This window comes from Gallus gallus, chromosome 2, assembly GCF_016699485.2.
Source record: "Gallus gallus isolate bGalGal1 chromosome 2, bGalGal1.mat.broiler.GRCg7b, whole genome shotgun sequence".
NCBI classification, from domain to species: domain Eukaryota; kingdom Metazoa; phylum Chordata; class Aves; order Galliformes; family Phasianidae; genus Gallus; species Gallus gallus.
In genome coordinates, this window is record NC_052533.1 from 97,501,312 (window position 1) to 97,524,962 (window position 23,651).

A 23,651-nucleotide genomic window follows, 5' to 3' on the forward strand; every position below is an offset into this window, starting at 1 on the left:
GCTACCCAGAGAGGTTGTGAATGCTCCATCCCTGAACATGTTCAAGACCAGGGCCCTGGGCAAGCTGATCTGGTATCAGATCCAGAGGTTGGTAGCCCTCCTGTAGTGAGGCGATTGGTCCCTTCCAACCCAAGGAATTCTATGATTCTGTGAAGGCTGTGTCCAATGGAGTGGTATTGAACTATGCCCAAGGGCTAAACAGGCCAGTGCAGGGTGCTGATGGGGGCACTCTATTTTCAGGTAAAATTAGGAGTGCTCAGCTTCATCTCCTCTTTGCTCCATTTGGGTCTGAGTAGTCCGATCCTTGACAATGCTTGGCCAAGGCAGGAGTCTTCCACACAACAAAACAGTTACCACAGTTGGCTCATGCGCCTGAGAAGGATCTTCAGCTGCCGTCCATCCCAGCCATTGACCAGGTTGCCCCAAATAATGCAGGGAATCTGTACTCTCCCCTTCCATGTAAACATAGAATGTTTGTCACTTAGGAACTATTTCATGTGCTCCATGTTATGAAAAATAAGTTACAACTTGGGGCATCAGTATATTTAGTTTGACATTCGTTTCTAGAATTGCACAAAAGTGCACCAAATTTAAATCAGGATGCTACTTCTGGCTAGTTTCAATGGAAATCAACTGGATGTTGGCCTCTGAACCATTGGGATTTTCTGACTGTGACAGAGGTGGAGGTGATCTTGTTCCCTTCTGTCCAGTCTTTGTGGATGTTCCCATCCTTGCCAAGTGGGATCCCTTGGCCACTTGGCAGGGATAGCACTTGGATATTTTTAAATTAGAAATAGGCAAGTGGGTGCAGATAGGTCCTCCATTCTCTCAGTGAAATGTTTTGGGCACTCCAGCTTGAACCGCAGCATTTCCTAGTGGCTGTGTGACTTTATTCTGTATTAAAGATAATCTGGCTCTGTAAAATGACAGTAATTCACTATGTCACTTGCTATAATTGAGGGAAATATCTACAGCTGACTGAAAAAATTAGATGTGTCTTTTATTTTCTGTGAGTGCATTATATGCTGGCTTTAGAAAGAAATAAAAAGTAGTATGAAATGATGATCTGTTTGTGCTCCAACCAGTGAAAGCTGCGAAGAGAAAGAGCAAAATATGTGTTGAAACAACCACGGAATGTCAGCCTCCTTCAGTCTTTTCAGCACTTCCTTTCAGTCAGGAGTATTGTGGAACACATCTGTATGCCTTTCCACAAACAGCTAGCTGTCATTCACCAAGTATTTGAGTTGAGTTGAGTTATGGGCAGATTGATTTAGCTGTGAGTGTTTTGCAGTGATTAGTGATTCCTGAATTAGTGCTTTGGACAAATCCATATACAGTATGTTTGTAAATGAGAAGCGAGTGAGGAATGTACATTCTTGTGATAGAAAGTCTCTTTGAAGAATCCAGAGTAAAATACCCCTACAGCTGAAGCATCCTCTGCTCTCTTCAGCTCACTTTGGCTCTGCCCCTGTTCAGGATCGTGTTCCCATTTTGACCTGAAATAATTTGTGCTGTGGATTGACTTGTCATTCCCACAACCTTGAGGGGCTGGCACGCGCTGCACCATGGGTGTGGATGGGAATGTGCTCACTTCCTCCTTGGCTGTGCAGCTTCAGTTCTGCTGCACAGTTGGAGCTGCAGGACACGGGCAAAGCCAGCTTTATAGCACAAGTGAGCACTTTGCGTGATAGCTGCTAAATCCCTGCTAAATTTTATGCCTTGTGTGTGCTGCCTGGGGCAAGCTGGAATTTGCCCTTTCCTAGAGGATCAGTGATGATGAACAAGAAACAGTGGGTGCTTTAAAAAAGAAAACTTGGCATAAACTAGCTTTTTACATCTTGCACATATCCATAATTTTTTAATGTTGAATGGTTTGTTCAAGCAGTGACATACCAAAATCTTGCCACGTGCATTTAGTTTCAAATAACTGCGCTCCCTCTGCATGCACTGCAGTATTTGGAAAGCAAATGTTTGGTTAATATGTGGTTGAGCACTTTTGCAATTCAGAAAGTGTTCTTCCTTGCAAGCTGTCTGTCCTGAGAAAGTGAAGTGTACTTTTGGTTTTTGAATTCATGCAAATGTCATTTGTAAGCAGTGATTAAGATTTTATAAATACTTCAGGAGCCTTTTGAACTTGTACGTTGGGTAGGTCACTACATGCTAAATATTTTTATAATTACCTCTCTGTGCATTTTTGCTTCCCTCTTCCTCTCAGTTTTTTACTGTGCACGACCAAAATTCTCTCAAAACGCAATTTCAGGTATTTTGGATAAAAACATATGGCATTTGACAGTTATATTAAGGAAGCACAGGATTAAAAGTGGTCATGCACAGCCCTGTGGACATTAATATTAATATGACACTAAATCCCTATTTTGCTTTTGTAATGTTCCTTGCCTTCAGTTTGCGGGTGAGCATGACGTAAGGAAAGGACTGAAGGCAGACCTACCTGCACTCAGCAAACTGTGTAGTTTGCCCTGGGGATCGTATCTAGGTTGCCTTTGGAACCAACTTCAGATCTGACTTGCCATTTGAACTGGCAGAGACAAGTCACACCAGCTTGAATACAGACTGTTGAGCTCCCTGTGTCCAGTGAAGTGTTGCTTGTGTCTGCGATGGGGTCCACAGTCCTTGGATCCTGACAGGTTATGTTTGAATCCCCGAGAAGTGGAATTACAGAGCCAGACATTTCATCCTCAGTTCAAAGGCAGAGGGGACAAGAGGCCTCTTTCAGTTGTTCCTAGCTGCAACCATTATCGAGATCCATTTCCAACAGCAAGCACATACATAAGGCAGTCTGATTTCTTGTCTTTGGCATCCTCAGTTTCCACAATTTTTTGGGTCACAGAGAGGATACTGCTGATAAACAGCTGAATTTGCTCCTTCCCGGTACAGCTCGTCTGTGTGCCAGTCTACATTTTTCAGGGACTGTGCTTGTGATTCTTAGGTTTGATTTACCTCCAACCCAGCTTACAATTGCAGATGAAACCAATGGGAATTGTGCTATACACAGCTATGGTGGTGAATTAATTAGTCCTTAACACAAGATCCACTTTGAAATGTCAGATATCTCACAAGAATCAAACAAGATGAATGGAAAGTTTTAGACACTATGCATCTATTCTTTAATTTATCACCTATAAATTCTTAATACGTTAACAAGGTTTGTGAACTCAGTTCATTAGAAAGCAGTCAGCTACTATCAAAAACCCCAGAGGGAACTGAAGGAATCATGGAATCACAGGGCTTCAAAGGGACCTCCAGGGGTCATCAAGTCCATGCCTCCCCCTCTGCTAAAGCATGTTCCACTTGCTGTACAGCATACAGTGAATGGCTTTGGAGGAACGTGTAGAACTATGGCCAAAAATATTTTTGAATACTTTTTTTTTTTTAACAAGTATTCAGTATAAAATCAGGCTTTTTACAAGGCTTTGTTAGGATTGTTAGCATTATCATTTAACATAAGCTTAACATTACATTATGTTGCAGATAGATACTGAGCTAATCTAAATTCTCTTTAAGACAGGATTTTTCCCAACATCTTTGTTCTTAACAAAATATTAAATATTTAATATTCAAAGATTATTGGTGTTCATCCTCTGTGTGAAGTTGTTGTTTTTTTTTTCTCTTTGGTCTTATGCGTATTGCTTTCTACATGTATTACTGTGTACTTTATTCTATTGAAGTCATTGTATTTTTAATTCTAAATGGCTCTGGTGCTGTGCTGCTTTTATTCTGCAAATCTGAAATAGCAAGGAAGGTACCATTCCTAAGGAGCAAAATTGGACCAGACAGTGCAGCATCAGTAATTCACTGTTAACCAAAGCTTTGTGTATTCAGTAGAAAAAATTAGTAATTCTAATTTGTGGCAAATTGGTATTCTGGAAAGCAGAGAAATATATAATTATTTTCAGAAAACTCAAATGCTATTTTAGGAGCATCAAGGAAGAGTATATTGTTTAAATAATGCTCACTTCGGTCCTTCAATGCATTTGTGTTCTCTCTGACTGTGTATGAAATAAGAGTGCAGTTTTATGCTGCATGTCCACAGCTAGCTATATTTTCCTTTGACATGGTAGAACAGTTTCACATAGTTGCAGAGCAGCTCTTGCAATCCTACTCTTAGTTTTTTGTCTTAAAAATTGTGTAAGTTTCAGCCAGAGTTTAATTACAATTAAACTCGCCTTGTAGGTAAATTCTGTAGTCTAAGTGAGTAAACAGTGCCGTACTATGTCTATGCCCAGTTCATTTTACTCTCATTCTTGAGGCAATTAAAGTGAATGGTTTCTCTAGGAGATCTCTGGAATTGGTTTGCTGTGTTCCTGGTTTAATTCCATCACAAGAGAGCCTCCTTTGGAGGGACGAGCACAGTGTGTAGACTGTTATCAAATGCAAAGTCTGACCATGTGTGAATGCGCAAACAAAGTGAGAAATGTTTGTGGAATTATTGCAGTATTTACCTTTTTCTGTCCTGCCAGAGATAACAAATGGGAATAACTGATTTTTGGTTTAGCTGGTGCTACGAAAAACTGGGTAGCAAATTGCTTGGGGTCAAATGAAGCAGTTTATTTCTCTGCTTTATAGAAGAATATGCATTTCTCCATTTTCAAGCAGTCTTTTGTTTCCTCTTTAATTATCACACTGGGGTCAGTTTGTTTTCCTTTTCATGGGGAGCTGGGGACAGCATGCATTTGTGAATGGTTCTGGTGAATAAGCTATTCATTTGCAGGGTTTCTCCCTGTTCTGTGGTTAGTATCACTGCTCAGCCTCTCTATTGCCAGCCTGAGCTGCACATTACATCTTTCACAACAACACAACTTAATGATTTATTTTGAAAAATCAGAGGCACTTGGTTTGGATTAGTGGAAAGAAATGTGAGCCGCGACAGAGGCGGTGCTCCCGCAGGGTCTCCTTGTTCTGGGGGTGCTAAAGGAGGAGGACAACCCATCCTGGCTCCGCGGGAGTACAATGTGAGCAGGGAGAACCTGGTACAACTCAGTAATGCTGGTTATGAAGCCTCTTAACTTGTTTCTGAGGGAGTGGTTGAAGATGCCTGAGTTGTGCCTTAAGTTTAGATGTGGTACAAAACTAAATTTTATTGGCACCCCATACCTGGGTACAGAAAAAGCCTGTATGGCACATGCAAAAGGATTGTATATATATAATGCTTCTACCTACAGGCTTTAGGAGCATTACATATATACGATCCTTTTCCAATATGACACTAGCAAATGTATACTTTTCTAAAACTAACTCTGCTTTCAGGTTTTTTTTTAACTTATTCTAAAAAAAAAACCCCATGTGATACTTTTCAGAATCAAGAATTCAGATTTTGTTGGCACGTGTTTAGGAAAACAGCCTTAATAGGCGGCTTGTAGCATAGCAATTGGGATAAGTGCAGCTAATTCATTGTTATGGTTGTGAATCCCGGGTACACTGTTGTTGGGAGTTTGTTTTATTAAAAGTGTGCTTTTTATTACTTCCTGCCAAAGGAGATGCTGTAAAGTAAGTGCCTTGACGAGTTGATCTTCAGTGGCAGAACTGCAGCACTGCAGAATGAACTGACACACCAAGACTGTATTTTCTGTAACGTTAAACAGATTGGCTCTCTTGTCATGCACCAGATGACTCTGTGGCACATTTTTCTTGAAACAGCAGCACAGGAAAGCATACAAGCAGTCCATCGAGGACTTAGTCACCTCATTCTTTGACAAGCTTTTCAGTTACTTAATTTTTTTCCCTGCTACAGGACTACTTGATGCCATTAATGAAACATTTTGAAGCTGCTTAGCTGCTAGAACGCGTGACTATTCCAGGTTGATCTGTAGCAGCAAAGAGCATCCAAGGAAGAAGTTTCTTGTTTGTAGAGTTGAAGTTTCTTTCCCTTCATTTACAAGGAAATGCTGGGTCAGCAGTAGTGACGGCAAAAATGGAAATCTAGGATCTTGGATTTAGGTTAGCAGCCCAGCAAGATTCCTGATAGTGGTCATGTCCTAATCACATCAGAGGCTTTTTAGTACTCCGGATCTGCTAGCATGATGCTAATTGAAGAAGTTGGAGGTAACTCCTTCACATGTAGCTTTTTTTTTAGGCTTCAGAGCTGCTAACGGTAAAGAAAGGGCAGAAGGGATATCTTTTTCTTTTTTTTTTTTTTTTTTTTTTTGAACCTGTAAAATAAACTATCGAGGTTTTATACCTTGGTAGTAGGCGATGAAGAGCTAGTCTAACCCACTCACCTAAACCCAAGGAGCTATACAGATGCCTCATCTGTTCTCAGAAATGATTATAGAAACAAAAGCCTAAAAAATATGTTAAAATCAGAACTGCGTTAATGTCATGACTGGCAGGTATGTACTGTACACTTTGAAATCACTAAAGTTATAACATCTCATTAATAAAAGTTAGAAGACTATATCCTCTCATTAATAAAAGATAAAAGTTCATTAAGTACTTGTAGCAGCTTAACAAACCATTCATTGTGCCACTAAATCTGAATCCAAGTTCTCCATTTTAACAGTGAATGAAATTCAAACACTGCGTCCAAAACCTTGAAGTCATATTTTCCAGCATAAACAATTAAATCTATGTAACAGAGTAGCGATACTCCCTCTGTAAATAAAATTCATCCAGAGGAGAAGAAAGGTTTTCAAGGTGGGGTTCTAGCACTTTCTCTTTGATTAATATTTAAATATTAGTACTTAAGTGCTCGTACTTAAATACCGAAAAAGATATTCAGAAGGTTTGATTGAATAAAATACATTAACATCTTAATATGTTAACAAAATGAGGCATGTTAAAACGTTGTAGACCCTTTCCGAACATGCCACCCCTCAGGGGTGACTGGAACTCCAGCTTTGTGGAGCTGGATGCTCTTGTCTAACGATGCCAACGATGTCTACAAAGAGATTGCCATTTACACACATAGTTCTCCTTGGAACTCGCCTAAAATGTTGCTTGTATGTGTTGCTCACCGCAAAATCAATTCAGACTTGGGTTAATCAAAATGTGAAGTATCAGCAAAATATGATGATGTGAGCTCCCAGTGAATAATCACTTATTCCATACTTCTGGAGAGCAAAAATAGCTCTGTCTAGAGTTCTTGGTCCTCCTCATATTCCTGGTATTCTGAATCTTTCTTACAACTGGGTTTTGGGGGTTTTTCTTTGCCTTGAGCTAACTTTCTGTTCCAATTGAAAATGTCCTTAGAAGTAACAAATGTTTTTTTTGTTCTTTTTTTTTTTATTCTTTTTTTTCATCCCATACAGTGTGAAAGGAGCAGATGCCGGCAACGTGATCAGACTATTTGTACCAGACATCGGGATGTTCATTGCGAGCCTGACAATATGGCTCCTCTGCCGCAACATGGTTCAGAAGGCAATAAATGAGGATGCAGTGCACTGCAACGCGCAGTTTGAAAATGAGGAAATGGTATCAACTACTCATTTCTGTCTGTACTGCTTATAGCTAATAGTGAGCTTTGGCGTTCTTGCTGGGAGTTGTATCCTGAATTAGTCTGATGAGCATGGGATATACTAAGTGTACTTACAGGAAACTAAACACTTGATTTTAAAGTGGAAAAGCTACTGTGGTTATTGTCTCGAGAAAACAGAGCAGAATATGAAAAGTGGTGGATTTGCTACTGAATATTCAAATTGTTTTGAATTAACGGGTAGTCGTGACGGCTGAGCACCATGTGTTTCTTCACCAGGGCTTCTAGTTAAGTCTGAAAAGGATTTTTGCTACGTACATTGCTCAGCCTTTTAGTTAGTACCCATGTTTCCAAACTTGGTATTGAAGAACAGCAGAATCTAAGTGATTATCAGAAATGACTCTTAGCAGAAGAGAGGAGAGACTGCGCATTATGTTCAGGGAGGGAATTATCTCAAACAGTGGTTAGGCTAACAGTTGAGTAAGCTTGATGATAGTTCTTGGGAATGACACAGCTGGAACTGTTGATGTGTTTGCTGTGTATTTTGCTGGTGGGAAGAATGGCAGAGATCATGAACACAGAAAATTCCACATATAGATGGAAACAATTTTATAATATAAAAAGCCGCAATGGGAATTTAGCCCAGGGTGCAGAGAAATTCCCAGTGCCAGTCTTGACATGTTTTTTATCAGGCTGTCTAGCGTGCCTGGTGTCTCATTTTCTGCCTTGTTTTACGTATGGGTGAAATGTTCTTTTCTTTACCCTCAAAACTCCAGTTTTAAGGGAGAAAGTTGCAAGTTGCTCACTGCAGATAGAAACTGCACTTTGAAAGAGGGTAAAGCATTGAGGAGATCAGCTGTCCACTTTGGTGTTACTGTAGAGGGGGAAAAATCTCTGTGTGATTCTCTGTTGTCTGGTTCGTGGTATTGCCAGAAGCTAGTTGAGTTTCTAGCCCAAGAAAGATCAGTACTGGGACTGTGCTTTACATCGAGTTGCTTGTAATTTCTTAGGTGCTCTCCAGGCAGCTGAGGGTTGCCTGAAGATTACACCTTTTTACTACGCGTTGGAGGATACATCGGCCTCAGTGTCATCTGAATACGCAAGGTTCTGCTGTGTCTCTGGGAAGCCAGTTTTACCTGCTTTAAATCTGCTTTATTGCTGGAGCTGTGCAGAATGGATTTAGCAGCTAGAATCTAGGGCTGTATCTGTAAGGGGAGAAACTAGAAGCATTAAGAGAAGTGGCTAGTTGTTACACTTTGTGTTCAATCTGTCTTTACTAAAAGAGTTATATTTTACCAAAGTGGGCTCTGATAAACTTCTCTGAAGCCCTTGGTCTCCTGGATAGAAAATGTGTTTGCATATGTATAGAATAGGAGTAATGTAATAGAAGCTCAGAAGACAAAAGAACATTCTGAGGTTCCTCTGAATCTACATGATAGTGTTTAAATATTAACTTTCTGGTTAGTTCAGAGCCTAGAGTCTGGGCAGGAGAAGGGAGCTCAGTCTCATGGAAACAAGGGATGCTGCCTGCCAAGCAGGGCTCAATAGATCTGCTTGGAATGCAAGAAAAAAAAAGTAACATAAAACTGAGCTAACCAGCGGTGATCACATAGAACAGAGGGCAGCTTTAAATTGGATGTGTCATGGACTCATGGCTACCTCAAGGCATTCCACTGATACAATTAAAGGTGCCAGAATAGTCTACAAAGGAAGAGTGGGGGTGAGAAGAAAGAGAAAACTTTGACTGCAAAGAAACACTGATACCGGGCAAATGGAAATCTGCATAAATATATTTCACTTCTTCACATCAAAACCCAGGAAATATTATTTATGTTCTGTGGACTGTATGTATTACAGATTATTTAGTGAACACTGCAGCTGTGTTTAGATATAGTGGCACCAAAAACTTCACCACAGTTGATGTTTTTTTTTTTGAAGTGTAATGCTTACTGTCATGTGAGGTGATCCCCAGTGTTTTGAGGAATTCTGATCTTCACAGCTGAAACTATGGATTTACATCGGAATAACCTGCTTGTTTTTAAAGAGGGAGTAAAATGGAGAGTGGAAAATTAAATACACGTTAAACACATATTTTCCAAACTTCAACTTTCTCTTTGTAGGTGTCTGCATATAACATCCTGGAATCATTTCTGCTAGTTAGGAGGCTGCAGAAGCAGCTGAATCTGCTAGGAATTGGCAGGACTGTAAGGAACCTAATGCATATGCAGAGCATGCGGCTGAGTGTCTGAATTTGGAAAAATATTGGCATGGTCTAAAATGATTCCAAACCGTGTGGGTTTTACAAGATAATTTTCAATTCCTCTTTGATAAAGCCCCCTGAAAAAGCGAAAACTAAGTGAACAGTTGACTTCAGTATTATCTAATTGATGCTTGTTTTGCCATGGCACTGTACTGATACTGTAACTCCACTGAATTAGAAAATAGAAAATGAGTTAAAGAAATAAGTGCCCTACAAACAAACGCCTCAGGAGAAGTGTTGAGATTGGTACTGTGCCTCTAAGGGAAATAGTCCTGGGTTTATTAGAACAGCTCCACAGCCAATTAGAAAGTTGAGGAGCTTATGCTGAGAGTTCCTGCCACCACTTGTCAGAGATCTACGGTACGCAATTTTGTTAAAAATGCATCTGCTGATTTAAACTGATTCAGCAGATCCATAAATGACGTTTAGCAAGGCAAAGTGCAAGGTGTTGCATTTGGGTCAAGACAATTCCAGATACAAGAACAGACTGGGAGAAAAACTGCTTGAGAGCAGCCATATGGAGAAGGTCGTAGGACTCTTGATGGGCATGACCTAGCAGTGTGCTCTTGCAGCTTGGAAGGCCAACTATATCCTAGGCTGCATCAAAGGAGGAGTAGTTGTCAGGGAGAGGGAGAGGATTGTCCCTGTCTGTTCTGCCCTTGTGAGGGCCCACCTGGAGTATAGTGTCCAGGCCTGGGGCCCCCAGTACAGGAGGGATGCAGAGCTGTTGGAGTTTGTCCAGAAGAGAGCCACAAAGATGATCAGAGGGCTGGAGCACCTCTCCTATGAAGAATAGCCGAGGGAATTGAGCTAGTTCAGCTTGGCGAAGAGAAAGCTTTGGGGAGACCTCATTGTGGTCTGACAGTATTTGAAGGGTGCTTACTGACTTTTTACAGAGTCTGATAGTGACAGGCCAAGGGAGTGTGGCTTTAAACTAACAGAGGATATACTTAGGTTAGATGTTAGGAAGAAATTTTTTACCCAGAGGGTGGTGAGGTGCTGGAACAGGTTGCCAAGTGAGGCTGTGGATGCCTCATCTCTGGAGGCATTCAAGGCCAGGTTGGATGGGATCTTGGGCAGCCTTTTCTGGTGTGTGGCAGCTCTGCATATAGCAGGGGGCTTGCAACTAGATGATCTTTTAGGTTCCCTTTAACCTAAGCCATCCTATGATAAGAGAGGTAGCTTTTTGGATTGGTCGAAGCCTAGCCACAGGTAGCCCTAAGCATCAAGAAATGGGCGCTCTGACTTCCAGAAAAAACAGAGAATTTATCTTACAGCTTTACCTTTTTGCATGAAATTATTTAATTTGAGGGATTCTTAAACATCTGTGCTTATGGGGAGCATGGAATACTGTGGAAATAGGCTAAATTAAAAAAAAAAAAAGAGTAGTGCATCTACTCCTTCCAAATTCTAAATACAAGAAAGCCTGTTAAATAACTATTATAGTAGTTCTGAAAGTGACCTTTTCAAAGCTCTGTATGAATCCATCATATTTAAACTTTTATCTGGGCATGCTGTAAAAATGCCTGGAGTTGAGTGTACATAGCCACGGCGGTAGCATCCAGAAACAGTCTGTAGGGCACAGCGGATCAGACTGCTCGTGGATTAGATGCAAGTCAAAACGAGAAAAAGTATCAGAATCTGAATTGAGGATAGCATGGATTCATTGAAAAATGGATATCCTTCTTCATTACACTGCGTCCAACTTTCAGGAAAACAGATCTTCATCAGAAGAGTGTAATTTTCATCAGAAAAGTGTATTCCACCGAACAGAACTGGGGATAGGAGGTTGGAAGGTAGTAAGAGACTCTCAATTATTTGTAAGTAACGCTATCCCAGGAATAAGCAAAGAGTGTGGTTTTAATTAACAGTGAGTCATGAAGTAGGAAGGTCTGCCAGATACCAGGCTGCAGTCCAACTCATTACCACCCCTAAATGGTTGCACACTTGGAGCAAACGTGTCTGCAGGCCTTTTTTATTAGGGCTCAGAAAATTTAAAGCAGGTGAATTCAGCTGGAGAAAGGCCCAGATTGCAAATGCCGAAAAGCACAATGCCAGTCACAAGGTGTAAAAGGTGGAAGAAAATGAGAGAGAACAGTTAACTCCCAGCTGCAGCTGAAAGTATGACATTTTTGATTTGATGCAGATGGTGGTTTAAATGCCAAAATGCAGATGCAGTATATACAGTCTGATAGGTATTAGAAAGGAAGTAGCTTTTTCTCGTGACTGTTGCCTGATATTGTAATTGACAGGGTAAAAATATCCTTGTGAGATTGTGTAACTTCATCTATACAAGAGGTGTTGATGTTAAGTGAAATAAACAGTTACAGTCTTCAGTGCAGCTTCCTCCAAGGCACTTGCTGCCTTGTTTGTTCGAGCTTGTTTCTCATTGACGCTCTTCAGAAAAATGAAGCTTCTTACTTCATCTGTCTCTCAGCTTCTCTGTCCCGTAGCAAACTGGAATGGTAATAACGCTCAGTTTCTTAACTTTGCCTTTCTAATCATCAGGCTGAGGGGCCCAGGCTATCTGTCGTACACCTACATCAGGCAGGTAGTCCATTTAGAGTTCTCTTTTGATTCGAGTCTCCAAGTGTAAATGCCACATATACAGGACAGTTTAGACAAGCTCTGAGTTAGACGCATTCCATGCTTTGTCTAAGGTCTTCTTAGTCTATAAATTGCCCATTTAGACCAGCACCCTCATCCTGGAAGAAGCTGGTACCTTCTGTATTACCACAATAAGCAAGTTAGTGATAAATTTTTCCCCATCTCCAATATTGCTATTTATCTTGATCTCTCCTAGTGAGAGACTGGCTTTAATCCTAAAACATATGGTTTCATATCCCTTCCAAAAACGTTGTTGTTAATTATAGCTACTCTGCATAGTCTTGTTAAACATATAATTATCCAGTCCCTTTTAATACCTTATTAATTTCTTGGCTTCGGTAGCGTCATGAAGCAAGGACTTCCACAGCTTAATAACTGCTCTCTGATTTTATTTTAAATTTAACACCTTTTAATTTTATGGAAGGTCTCTTGTATTACATGTTGTAAAACAGCACGAGATGGTATAAGGAAAATCAAGTTATTTATTATCTTACCTATTTATCCTTCAAAAGGTAAGCAATCCCTGTTCTTTTTTATTATTCATTTATTTGGTCATTTTCATTATTTTTCCTTGAAACAGCTAATGTTCTGCAATATCCTCTTGAGCTACATGGGATATCAGTGCCTCAGCATTTCATATAAATGATCTGAATGATAGTATGATTACAATCCTTGTAAGATTCAGAGGATGTTGGTTAGGATGAATCTACTAGTGCATCATCTACTTGGACAACCTGTGTAATGAGCAGAACTAATTTAGACTAAGGCACGCTCTGGGAAAGACGAGTTTTCACATTCCTTGTAGTTGCTCACACTTGCTTGTCTCCTTTGAACTATTTACAGTGGTGCTCATGACCCTGTCTAGATGACTGTCCTGTTTTCCAGGGATGAGCCTAGTTTTCCTGAGTTTATTGCTTTGTGTTTATGTTTATCTTCATCTGATGTTTTTCTAACAGTATCAAACATTCATCTGGCTCTGACTTCTGTAGACATATTCCCACTTGCAATTTAGGTTTCTTCACTATCTGCTTTTCTTCAGAGATGGTAAATAAGCATATCAAGATGCAACAGGTGATAAAGAGGGAAAAAGAGAGAGGTAATGAATATCTTGGTTTCTTTTTAGCTTCATGAAGACACCTCTTTTTGTATTCTCATCTTTTACCTTACCCTTTTTTTTTTTCTTTTTTTTTTCCCCTTCAGCATGTTTATTTAGCATGACGTTTGCTCACTTTTTCTAATGGATTATAATAATACTTCTTTGGTTTGAACCTCTGAACAACTGATCCAAACCCAATTGGTCCTTGTGTGCTTTGGATGTGGTGAGAGTAAGATGTAACACCTTATTAATGTGGTTTAAGGATAGTATCCTTATCTCTTTGCCTGCAGTGTTTGTAGTAGTGAAGTTTGCCAGACCTTACTCTGCCTCCCTCAGTAACAATTCTAATGCATCTTGTCTTAACTGGGGTCAGAAGTTTACAAGTTACATTAGCTTCTTTGTTTGATGCACATGTATTTGGATAAGTCTTAACACAAATACGCAATTACACTACAGCAGTGCCTCAGCTAGATAATGTTACATAGTGCAATACATTATGTATTACCAAATGCTGTTAGCCTGTTTAGCATGAAACTTCAGCATGCACCTGCCCTGGTTTGGTTAGAAACAGGACAGATGTGTAATGAAATTCTTCTTGTGACAGCTCTCCACTGGTCTTATTGGTTTGCTCTTCTAATAATCTTCAGTTCCAAGTTTGGAAATGCAGTATTGTAAACCAGGAGAGCAAAACATTAGAATATTATTTCCTTTGTCAGCCTAAGATGTGAATAATACAATCCAAGAAAGGATCTGAATTCGCTCTCCTGCTATTTCAGGCAGCTGTATTCCCTCTGGAAGACAGGAAACCGCATCTTAAAACAGGGCCATTTGTCCTCTTCTCATTGCTCCTGACAAGGCCCTGTTCTGAAGTTTTGTGGGGTTTTTTGTGGTTTTGTTGTTTTTTTGTTTGTTTGTTTGTTTTCCTGGTGGTTAGAAACCCTCTAATTTAGGTTGTACATGTATTCCTGACTACATTATATTATTTTGTTTTTGTGCACTTTTGATTCAGTATAATCTCTTCTCCAGCATTTATTTCCCTGATATTTTTGAGAGCAAATATATATATATATCTTTGATGCTTGCTTTGGAAGATGAAAGCCAAGCAATTTTGGATCTTTCTATAGATTAGATATTCTGTTCTTCCATTCATCCCCGTAGTCTGTGTCTCTGTAGGGCCGTACTGGAGAAGTACCCAGGCTACTTCCATACGAGCTGAGGCAATACTGCAATAATCATGGCACTCCGGTAGGGCTATTTATCGTACTTCTCAGCGTGATGGATAATGGTACAATGTGTGTACTTCTTCATCCAGGAATTATTCCATACGGGTGCTATGCAGTTTTGCATATCTGCACTAGCTCATTTAGAGTTCGTACTGAATTGTGCCTTGTAGTCATAACTCAAGCCTTCCTATTTCCTTTTCACTAAAAACCATGTTTAATCATCTCAGGCCAAACCACCAAACTCTGCCTGTGACTTCCTCTCTCTTTTGCATTTGGCTTATATGTCTGACAGCTTTTTGAAGCTGAAATGTGAAACTCTATTTCCATATTCACTAAGTGAGTCTTGTGCTGAAATCACTTGATGTTTGCTCAGGTGCAGTAGGTACATTGAAAGTGAAACAATCTTTGGCCTTCTCAGTACAATATCTATTGTATGCAGGATTTAATGATTTTGACTTCCTCTTATCCTGCTTCAGAGCTGTGCTTAATTTTTTTTCTCTCTTTTTTTTTTTTTTCATTTTCTCTGAATCTCTAAGTGCCTTTGTCCCTAAATGCTTCCAGTGTATACCCTGATCATTTTTTTGCGTGACAAATGATTCTTTCCTACAGGATATTTTACTCTGGAATTGCACACAGTTCATTTCTGTCAAAACCTGCAGATGTATTGAAAGTTATTTTTGATGGCACAACTCTTCCAATTTTACGTAGTACTATTTAGGCATTTAACCCAAGATTTAGAATGTTTTAGACCAGTCAGAGATAAAATTCTTCATTAAGATTATAGGATTTAAAGTTGATTTAGGACTTTTCTCCTTGGTATAATCAGTTTTAGAATTCTGTTCAAATTCCAAAAGGACGCTTTATTCTTAACCTTGTACCTAGCAAAGTTACTTATTGCAATTATCGCACACTTGATCAGCTCTGCTTATTTAGCAGGCTTTTCCTCTGAAGTTGCTCAGTGCAGAACTGACTGAGCGTAGACTGCTAAGTCCAGAGAGTGGGTTTCTACTGCAGCCTGGGCTTGTAATCTGCAGCCCTACCTCTTCTCCGCTTGTGTAGAGAAAGGTTCTGTAGACTCATCTGAGTTCTCTTTTGAGCACATCTATCTCATACAAGCTGATCTTAAAGAAGATGCTCTTGGTAGACAGCTCTGTTCCTGTACAGCTCAAGTTGAATGCCACAGGAATTGTCAGTATGAAAGTTTCTGTATCTATTCTATGGTTGAAAAAGCAGAAAGACACTGCTTCTTATATGCTGGATATTTCATAAGAACTGTGGAGTTCTCCACTTTCTTAAGAAATTGGGAATGCAATAAATGAATACCTTAGTGTGGTTTAGTATTGACTGAAGGTTAAACCTGCAATCATTTATATCCCATTAAGGGTTTGCAGTTCCTTTGATGGTAAAACAAATAGCACTTAAATTTCTCTTCCAGCTTTTGTACTCACAGATGGATCTGTCTAGAGAATATTGTATTACTCTGGTTAATTTTTCTACATGCATTTTCAGGGTATGTTTAGAGATACTGCTCCTAATAGTAGGTTTGTGATGAATTCCTCCTACTCCTGTAACTCTCTGATTTCTAAAAATAAGGAGCTTTTTGATAAAACAAACAACAACAACAAAAGTAAGAAAGAAAATAGAAAGGAAAAGAAAAATGGGTTTTTTAAGTATGCCTGAAAGTAGGAATTCAGCCATGTTCTGATATGGTCCATCTCGACTGAGCAGGCCAGCTTTCTTTAGTTAAAGTTTACAAAATAGTTACAGGGTAAGGCTGCTATGAAGGGGGCCCAGGAAAGGTTCAGGCTCCAGGCAGTAGCTCCTTGTCAGGCCAAACTCTGAAGCCCTAATGGCAAGTAAGGGACAACACGAGTGTGCATAAGGCCTTCTGCACCTCCAGAGGTTGTTCAGACTTTCCTTCACAGAGGCACTGTGCAGAGTGCAACCAGGGGATAGTCAAGTTGCCTGAGACCAAGGCAGTGCCAGCACCAGGGATGCTGGGCTGCTTGTTTTTTTTTTGCCATCTCGGGTGTCACTGCTTGTTGTGGTTTAACCTGGTAGCAGCTCAGCACCGCAAAGCCATTCACTCACACCTCCCAGTGGGATGGGGGCAAATTGGGTTAAAGGTAGAAGTGTCAGAACGTGTAGGTTGAGATAAAGACAGTTTAATAAGAAAGTGAATAAAACTAGAATTAAAAAAAAAAAAAAAAACCAAGACATGATGCACAACGCAGTTTGCATTTCTGCCACCTGTAATCCACCTGGAAAACAGTGTCATCTCACCACTGACTTGTATAACGAGGCTTAGCACATCATCTCTCTATAACTTCTTTTTAATTCCTACATAATCTACAGATAAATAGAGCTGACATAGCAGGATCCATTTAACCTTTATTAAAGGCTCTAGAAGGAACACATTATAAAAAGTTGGCAAAATTCACCTGACTATGTGTTTTCCTCGGTTTTATTTTTCATGTACTCACTCCTCTATGTTAGTTTCCTGGTACTGGCAGGGAGGAAATGTCAAAACACTGCAAAAGAAGCTATTTGTACAGCATTTATCAGCCAACGGGAAGGAGGAAGCACCTGAACTCTCATGAGAACTTATACTTGTGAGCTTAGCAGCACGTACTTTAGAGGTGTTGATAATGCAGTGCATTCACAGGCACAGGATTTGCATCCTTTGGAAGATTCTGTTGTATCCTTAGTTGTAACAGGGCTGATTAGTTAAATTTTGTTGCTCTTGTTGTTTGGATTTTTGGTGCATTCTGTTCATTTCCTTTGTAGAATTGAAAAGTCAATGAACAAGCAAATTTGTGTTCACAGACACAATAGCAGTAAGCATAGGTGCAAAGCAAGGAAAATTCTGAAGCAAGAATGGGCTTTTGGTTGGAGTTAGAGCTTCCTGTTAGTAAATATATCTCTGGGACTAGAGGATATCTTTATGCAGCAGTGTTTATACTGTACCAGATGAAACATGTAACATTTAGATGTTAATAAACGAACCCCCAAAGTAGCTAATGGACATTCTGGCCCTGGCCTCAGTAGTAGCTGCTGTAGCTGCCACAGAGGCAATACTGTTTCCTTGCCTGTACTCTCTCTCAATTTCTCAGTTTAAAAAAAAATGTTTTACAATAAATACTCCTGGGATTTCCATACGATTGCTGAAAAACCTAAACTACATTTAGTCTGTTTATAAAAAGTCCTGGGGCCCTGCTCCACAGAGCAAAGGTCATGGAAACACATGTTTATGACTTCACAAATGCTCTATACTCCTTGAATGGAGAAGTTTATTTGATTTAATCAGCATCTACAGGGATCCTGTAATTGCATAATAAGTAATTTATTATGGAAGTAAAAGTATTTTTCTAACTGTAGCCTACGTAGCATGGGTTTGTAGCTTTGGACTAATCCACATAGTAAAAAGAGCTTTGCAAAACTGTCTGACTGGAGGAATGGTGTTCTGTGATGAGCATGTACTTGCATGGCTATTTAATCATCAGAAAGTGTTAAAACATGCACATTATCACCATGCTGAATGTAAGAACTGTTCACTGTATGCATGCCTTTGGCAGTTTGAAGTGTTCAGCATGAAAAATTGGAAAGCCATCCCAGCTTACCCAATTGGTTTGAGGTGGATATGAGAGTGGGAGAACTCAAAGTTTGTCTTCTTGAAATACACTGGAACATGGCCTTTCAGCTACTTCAGGAAAGGAACGTGGCCTTTCAGCTACTTCACTTCACCTTGGATACCAAAGTACAAACAGATACGTTTGTATACAAAATGTCAAACCTATAGTTGCTTAGCTCTCAGAGTCTTTTCACTGAAATAATCATTGACTGGGGCATTAGTGACACCACTGGGAGACAGAATAAGGCAGAGATCTAAGGTATCATCTATAAAAGCTTGCAGATAGGGAACTGAGAGATGTAGAAGTTGACCTCAGTGGTTTGGGCCCACTGACACTTGTGGCACCCAGTGCCAGGACAAGAGGCCATGGGCACAAACTGGAGCACAGGAGGTTCCCTCTGAACACCAGGAGCACTGCTGTGCTGTGCAGGTGACGGAGCACTGGCACAGGCTGCCCAGGGGCTGTGGGGTCTCCTCCTTGGAGGTCTCCAGAAGCCGCCTGGCCGTGGGCCTGGGCACCCTGCTCTGGGTGGCCCTGCTGCAGCGAGGCTGGGACTGGGGGACCCAGAAGGCCCTGCCTGCCTCAGCCATGCTGGGATCCTGTGACTCCATTCTTTCCAGGGAATATGCTGATGTAAAGCCCTGAACTTCTTGGCTAAGTGATCCACTTTCAGGCTTCTAGCTATGTTTAATGTCTGTACAGCTCAGTTCATAGAAGTGTTTGACCATCATCTCATTCTCAACAACTTAACCAGCGTTGTCCTGGTTAAGTGAAATATTCTCCTTCCTAGTGCTTCTCCTTTGGCATACTATGTGATAGGTGTCAGTAGCAGATTATTAATACAGAACTGTTAAGACAACGAAAGTTGGGCTCCTTTAACTTGGCTTTCTTACCTCTCATCCTCTTTTTTACTTTGTTCCTTGAAAGTATTATGTGTTTTCCTCAAATGTATATTTAAAAATATTTTAATTGTGTTACTTTTCCCTCAAGAACTTTTTCTATTTTCTTATGGATAAAGTATTTTTATTTTCTTTTGTTGTTCTTCAGACTTTTATATCTTATTATTACATGTGTAGAGTTAGATGCCGACTCACACTCTAGTAAATGTGTGACTTGCAATATAGGTTCATGATAATCATACAGATATTTGTGCCCACAGTCTCCCTTGGAATATCTTATTTATTTTGAAATGGTTCCTTACACATTTTTAAATTCCACATTTTAATGCCTGCTGTCTTTAAGAAATTGAAAACAGTAGCTGAGGAAACAGCACTCTCTTTCACACAGGTGCACAGGCCTGTATATATTAGCAGTGCCATTTCATTATCTTCTAAACTCTCTTTGGTTTGAGGTGTAAATACTGTTGAAGGCCTCGCTGTTCACTGGTCATATTAAACTGAAGGAACAGAATGCCAGAGCCAGTTCAGGTGGAGTAAGACTGAGCCCAGAGGACTAGATGAGGAGCAGGTTCATCTGGTAATTATAGCCGAAGCAGAAGTGATCATTACTTTTGCCCTTTGTACGGCTTTCTCACTAAAACAGTTTTGCAAGAAGTAAGAGCATAATATATCATTCAAACTACCGTCAGCACTGTTACTGAATACTTAGCTCATGTTGCGATAGGAGTTCAGATATAAGCTGAAACAATGAATGGATATAAAACTTATTTGTTCTGAGTGGCCCAAAATGTGACAACTGCCTGTTTGGATTGCCATCTCCTCTCCATTGTTCTGCATCAGGATCTAATAATTTTGCATGTGGAGAGCTCTGGGAGTGAATGGTGACAATAACAAACATGTTACCTTACTCCATTTATAATGGATATAGTTAGTGAAATAGCTGGATATGTCCAAGAGAAAGGTACATTTCCTCTGTCAGCCCTATTGTATTTAATACATATTTCATCATCTGTAAAACAGATACTCTTGAGAATGAGCAAGCTTTTTCTGGGCAATCACAACATTGTTAATGCTCCAAAGCAGGAGGAGAAAGTTGGCACCAGGCTTAGAGGTGAAACAAGGGAGCCCATGAGAATTTTTTTCCCCTTGAGAATCTATATAACAAAATGGTACTGGAGAATTTGGATGAGTTAAGCAGGCCATTCCTGCTGCAGTATTATCTGTCAGTGTGGATTTTTTTGCTGCCAGAAGTCACTAACAAATATAAAATCGACATTCTAATGAAAAATATCAATAGTCCCTCTTTCTCACTTTTACACAGAGATGCTGGTTGGCCAGAACCAGCTAATGTAAATCCAGATTAGTGCCAAAGAAGCTATGCTGTGTTACAGAGAGAATCTGGCCTTAAACTGCTACATTCTAATATGTATATGTATGCCCCTTCAGGTCTGTGAATGACTAACTTTTCCATAAATGGTTTCTCTGGGTGGGCCTCCTGCTTATCCTGGTGATTCTCACAGTGGGTTGATGATTTATTCTGCATCACTCAAGAGCTCTGTATGTCTTCTGGTCTCCAAGATACAATGGAGGGTTGATGGTGAAGGCCACTGCCAAACCCTAACAAACTGTTCAAGTATGAAGGACCTTGTCCCATTTCCTTCCTTTCCTTTTTCCACTGTGCAGCTCTAACCCCCTGGTCTCATTTTCTAAATTTTTGCAGATTACTTAAGCTTTCGCTACTTCTCTCTCATTGCATTTTTCCTCTGTTATTTCATAGACTGCCAACCTCCTCATTTCTGATTCTTTCCCTGAGTCTCTGCTGGATATAGTTTTTCTCTCTCACCCTGCCCTTCCTCATGAACTATCTGCCCATTTATCTCAGCCGTTGTTGCTCTGCCTTAGATCACTGAGGAAAAGTTGAAAAGTGGAGTTAGCTGAAGAACTTCAACTGGGAAGGTATTTTTGGTTATTGTATGGAGCTTATACTCAAAGCCGTTAAACCAAAGAGGAATTTGAGATTATATATCACAAGATGGAAAGGATGCCCCGCCAACCAAATAAAATTTCATATAGAATTTGTGGCTTATTGTATGTATGTTAGAGGAACTGAAGTCTTTCTCAGCAACAACTCCTGACATCCTTTTCCCTTGAGAGCCATCAACGCACAACTCTAGCTCTAGTACAGCTTTCATAACTCTCTTGTTCCTTGGAGAACTTCCTAGTTGAAGATTATAAGAGGGCTTCATTGTTAAATATTGTCTCTGTGTTTTAAAATTTCAAAATCTCTTTCTCACTCTCTTTTGCATTTTCTCTTTTTTAATCCTCCTCCTTTAGGCTGTAAGAGAAAAGTTAGAGCCAGACGATGCTTTGATGTATGAAGAAGACCTGGATGATGACTGTGGTGAAGCAGAATTCGAGGAAACAATGAAATTAAAACTGCTGCGTAGAATTGCCTCCCTAGCATCCAAACTGAGAGAGTTTATTGGCAACATGATAATCACCACTGGAAAAGTTGTTGTTACAATTTTACTTGGTTCAGCAGGTTGGTGCTTTTGAAAAATTTCCTCCAGAGCCCATTGCATTATGCATTTAAGAAATGAGTTTTCAGCACTTCAGCACCTGCGGGAATAACAATGGAAATTTTGAAGGGAAAAGAAACTGCTGCTGATTTTATTTAAATTAACTTTTTGGCAAGCATTGGAATATACCGAATTGCTTAATTTTTTAGTACTACTGTGCTGTCCTATCATTCTGTATATGACTTTTACAGTTTTTATTCTAGCCAAATGGTGAACAGTTGCATAATACAAGTGACTGACATAAATTGACAGATTTGGTACTATCTATTCCAAGTATAAAAATGAACTGATTTCACATTGCCTTAAAAATAAAAAATAAAATAAAATACATATGTATATATATAAAAGATTAATAGGACAACCATGCAGTGTATAACAAAAGAGATAGAGAGACTTCACAATGACTTTTGATGTGACTTTAATGTTGGCTGGTGACTCTTGATAAGGTAGGCTTTTTCAGTAAGGTGATTTCATCTAGCAGTCTTACATGTAAACAGAATCAAAGTAATAAATCTGAAAAGGAAAAAAAGTAGGTGATGTGGATCACCATGGAGACTGACATTAGGGAAGAGAGGTGCCATGGAACAAAAGTGGCCAATAGATACAGGCACATAAAAATGATTTCAGTATCTTTCTGAAGTTGCATGAATATAAAACAAACAAAAAGAATGACCTTTGGAGGATGAAACTGAAGAATGGCAGTGGTAGGAGGCATTTTCTTCAGTGGCACTGGGCGGCTTGTCAGTGTAATTCCAAAACACGCTGAGGACTGGGAGGTGTTCAGAGGAGAGTTACAAATAGAAAGGGCCTGAGGTCTTGGAAGCCCGTATTCCAGAGATATTCCAGAGAGAAACCTCAAGTTTAATTAGTTAAATACTTCCTTAGTCAGTGTGCCAGGAAAAAAAAAAAAAAAAGATGAACGATGATTTGATTGCAGTCTGAAAGTATTGACAAAGTTACAAGGGGCCTACGTTTTTGTAGCAGACATCTCATCCCGTGGAACTTATAATGTGATCCAATAGCTTAGTGGTAAACTCGGGCAATTTGAGACCAGAAATAAATGTTGAATTTTTCACTGCCTGAGTAATTGACCATATAAACAACTTATTCATGGATGTAGCATATTCTCCTTCTCCTAAAGTGATTAAATAAAGACAAAGTATCTATTTGAAGGAAGAAAATAAGTAGTCAGAGGCTCAAGGCAGAAATTACTGGGTGAAGTTTTATGTCCCGCATTACAGAGGCAGTCAGAATAAATGATCCCTGTGGTCCTGCCACATGTTTGAATCTGTAAACCTGTGGAGAAGCAAGCACTGGAGCAGAGATAAGCAAAGGATGTGATAATGAAACTCAGGCAACGTTTCCATAGCTGAGTGTCCTTATGGTACATATATATTGCCTAGCATCACATGGATGTGGCCACTCTAGCTTTTGAGAAGTTCTGCCATTAAAATCCAGAGTGAAGCCCCTTGTCTTCTGAGCCCCTCTCTGTCCCATTGTGCCTTGCAAGAACTCTGATCTGTGAAAGGTGCAACTGCATATGCATCACTATATGCATAATGGTGGTTTTTTTATTTTTTCATTTTTACTAACTCACAATATCTCAAGTTTTACATGACAAGGCTTTTCACTGTCCATGCATGGTGTCATTTTAGCATCTTGTACTTAGAATTCATTTTGAAGTTTAATATGGTAGTGTATCTATTGACTAGTCTTGAAGCTGCATTTCTGGTTTTCTCCATGCTTTGTGAAATATCTTTACAAATGTAAGAGCAGATTTCTGAAGAGTGGTTGCGTCCCAAATGCTAAGGTACAGAATAAATGAATTGAGCAAAAAAAAACAGGATCCTTTTCCTCTAGTCTCCCAACTAATAGCAATCTTAAGAGCTAACTGTAGTAGTTAGCACAAAGATAGTTAGATTAAGT

The 23,651-nt window shown here is 39.7% G+C and overlaps 1 protein-coding gene across 3 annotated transcripts in view; it reads left to right on the forward strand.

Annotated features, from left to right (window-relative positions):
- Nucleotides 1–23,651, forward strand: part of PIEZO2 (piezo type mechanosensitive ion channel component 2) — a 395,935-nt gene that overhangs the window by 252,260 nt on the left and 120,024 nt on the right. For all 3 annotated transcript variants that reach the window (XM_040696651.2, XM_025147821.3, XM_046938004.1), the window contains 2 exons: nucleotides 7,266–7,428; nucleotides 21,481–21,688. In XM_040696651.2, coding sequence (XP_040552585.1) covers nucleotides 7,266–7,428; nucleotides 21,481–21,688 — 371 coding nt within the window. The remainder of the gene's footprint in view (nucleotides 1–7,265; nucleotides 7,429–21,480; nucleotides 21,689–23,651) is intronic.